The 3,346-nt window shown below is 35.6% G+C and overlaps 1 protein-coding gene across 1 annotated transcript; it reads right to left on the reverse strand.

The window, feature by feature from the left end:
• Nucleotides 1-233: 233 nt before the first annotated feature.
• LOC112500392 (protein ALP1-like) lies at nt 234-2,323 on the reverse strand. The gene has a single exon (XM_025103877.1). The coding sequence runs from the start codon at nt 2,126-2,128 to the stop codon at nt 551-553; it is 1,578 nt and encodes a 525-aa protein (XP_024959645.1). The 5' UTR covers nt 2,129-2,323; the 3' UTR covers nt 234-550.
• Between the last annotated feature and the right edge of the window lie 1,023 nt (nt 2,324-3,346).

Here is a 3,346-nt window from a genome sequence, read left to right on the forward strand (position 1 = left end):
CCCCCCCACCCCCAAAATCTCTCATATCATTAACCAAATCATCCCAAAATCATCACCTTCTAAATCCCTATTATACTATTCATATTCCTTCTCACACACCACCCAACAACTCTACTCTTTGGTTACATCTCCTAACATGAAACCTTATTAAAAACCTCTTAACAAACAGGTTACAGAAGAAATGGTCGATATATAATTCTCTTACAAATCTGTCACACAAATCATCCACCATATCCAACACAATCTGTCTTTAACATATTAATACCAATCAGTTTTACATTACATTTGCATAACCATATAAATGGTTTAATGTCTTCCATAGTTTCAAACAGAACCAAGAACAAGTGTGTCTAAACTGTTAACAATTGTCTAAAGTCATTCCTTAACTTTTGATTCAATTCAGAAATTAATTTATGTATAAAACTGATCCTAAAACTCAAGTTTTCATATACATCTATAAAAACCCCCATCACAAAAACTCTATCAAATCCCATATTCCACAACAAGAATGAACCAACTTACCTCAAAGTGTCAATTTTGCAGCTCCTTTTTATGACAAAAAAGAAGTACCAGCATGATTATGGTGCAAAAGATTATGAGCAATGGAGTCCCTAACCTTCATTGCAATTGCAGACCTCAATGCAGCTTCTGGAACCATCTCATCATCCATAAGCTCAATCATCAACTCTGGATCTATCTCTTCGTTCCTCATTTCACATATATTATGTAAAACACAACATGCCCCTAAAACCACTGGCAAATCTTGAAGCTTCACTTCAGTTCTCTTCTGTAAACAAGACCACCTTCCTTTCAATCTCGCAAATGCATCTTTAGCAACCCTTTGGATCTCACCGATCTTTTCGTTAAATGCGTGTTGAGTCCATGTGAGATGGGGTTGGGTATAAGGCACCAGTACCCAGTCCATTAAAGGATACCCAGAACTACCCACAATCCATACATCTTTCAGAAGTCCACCAGTTGCTCTTTGGTGAAGTGCAGATTTCTCCAAGACTTGATCATCTGGCATGGAACCAGGCCAACCGATGCAGACATCGGTAAACACGCCTCGTGGGTCGACTACACCTTGAACCGTGATCGAATAAGATGTCTTCTGGTTCCTTTCTGTGTGTCGTTTGTTGAAATATGCAGCAACACTGATCTTGGGAGCGATAATGGGAATATGAGTTGTGTACATTGAACCAACCACATTGGGAATACCTGAAACTGATGCAAACTCATCTTTGATCATAGTTGTGGATTCATCATCTGGCCATTGAAGATATTTAGGCATCAAAACGTTCTTGATTGCAGAACAAACTTCAAGAACGAGCTTGTGACATGTGGAAATGCCTAACCCAAATCTTCTTGAGACCAGCCTTAATGGCTCGCCGGTGGCTAATCGCCATATGCAGACTGCCACCCTCTGTCTTACGGGTACTGCATCTCTTAACATGGTGTTTTCTTTGGCGACGACAGATGTAAGCTCGTTGCAGATCATTTCAAACGTATCTTTCCCCATTCGAAATGCTTTCCGGAAATCTTGGTCTGGGAAATCTGGACTGTTGCACTTATCCCACCAATCTTTTGATCTGGTCTTCACCCACAACCTCCTTTGCGGTCCTGTGGCTGCAACAGGCGCACCACCACTGGTTTTCTGGTTTGGGTTGTTATCTAAATCAACTGCAACGACGGCAGTAGAGGCAATCGCGGCGGTTGTGGCAGCACGAGACTTACGCTTTCGAACACGATTGGTTTGATCCAAGATATCATCGTATTGTTGACATTCGCTTTGATAATCCAACATGGCTTTGGTTTTCTTCTTATGGTTAGCTTCTAACATCATCTTATCTTCTTCCTGGGCCTTGTCCCATTCGTCCTTATCCGACTTTTCCTGCTCCTCAATCAAAAGCAAAGACGTCAGAATCTCCTTCAACCCTTTGGTCTTAACTTCTTGCTTGCCTTCATCTTCTTCGTCGACTTCAATGGTGGAGGTTTCAATTTCATCCCCTAATTGACTTGGCTTATAATCATTCATCTGATCGAATGTTTCTTGAAGCAAAGTATAGTAATATGAATAATCAGCGGCTAAATGATCCCGTTCTCCCGGTCTAGAAACGTCTGATTTCATATATATGCAAAAGAGTGAAGAAATTGGGAAAGTTTGAATGGGCGTTCCAAGTGTTTGACAAAATGGGTAAAAGAGATGTGAACACAAGAAGCAGAATTGGATGAAAAATGAGGAGGGGATTTGTTGATATTATATGCAATCAAGTGTGAAAGGAGAAAAGGGAAAAGAAACAAAAACCCATCTGCTGCTGATGATGATGTTGATGTTGATAACATCAAAGAATTGATGATTTGATTTGATTTGATTTAGAGAAGGATTAAAAGTGTGAACACAGAATTGAAAAAGGAAGATTCGAGGCATGTGTATGACGGTGAAAGAACGCGGTTGGATACTTGGGATTGGTTTTGACTTCTTGTTTTTTAGACAGACAAACTTAACCTGTTTTCTAGAGAGAGAATCCAATATTATACACCTACGGTTGTTTATTAAATACTCTACTTGATAAACCTTTACTAGTTTAATTATTTTATTATATATAAATAAAAAAGACCGATAATTTTACCTGGTAAAATGGAAGATAAGGATCGAAAGTCTTACCGAGTTATAAATATTTACTATCAACCCATTTTGATATCAAAGAATGTTATCCAAGTAAGATAAATAAGAGTGATGAATATTGACAGTAAACAAGTACCACATAGCTATACTAGTTAGGTTTTCAAGATGCAGATCTTTACATATATTAAAGTAAAACCTATAAAAAAATGAGGTGATATTATAAGAAGTGAGTATTTTTCATTTATTGAATTGTGGTTAAATTTATATGTATCTTATGTTGATGCAGATATGAAATATTTAAAAAGAAATGTATTTTTTTCTAATTGATAGAATATTAATTCATTTAACTTTATCATGTATTTAATAATTAATCTTATAGAGGTAATAACATGGATCTTTAAAAGTTATATATATATATATATATATATATATATATATATTATCATGTATTTAATAATTAATCTTATAGAGGTAATAACATGGATCTTTAAAAGTTATATATATATATATACTAGAAGCGTACTCGCGCAATGCAGCGAGATACATCATGATTTTAATATTTCATTTTCTTCTTTATCTCAGTCGATATTATAATATGGCCTTATGTGATTTTGAGAAAAGCGATAATGTTTTTATTTTTGAATAAAATATATGTTTGAAGATATCATAAAAATTTGACAAAAATATATCGATATTAGTATCAAATTAACTATTTGAAAT

This window comes from Cynara cardunculus (genome assembly GCF_001531365.2).
Source record: "Cynara cardunculus var. scolymus isolate 2C chromosome LG 17, CcrdV1, whole genome shotgun sequence".
Classification (NCBI taxonomy): domain Eukaryota; kingdom Viridiplantae; phylum Streptophyta; class Magnoliopsida; order Asterales; family Asteraceae; genus Cynara; species Cynara cardunculus.

Excerpts from the sequence above, each read along its gene's own strand:
- LOC112500392 (XM_025103877.1), bottom strand. The coding sequence starts at position 2,128 with ATGAAATCAGACGTTTCTAGACCGGGAGAACGGGATCATTTAGCCGCT.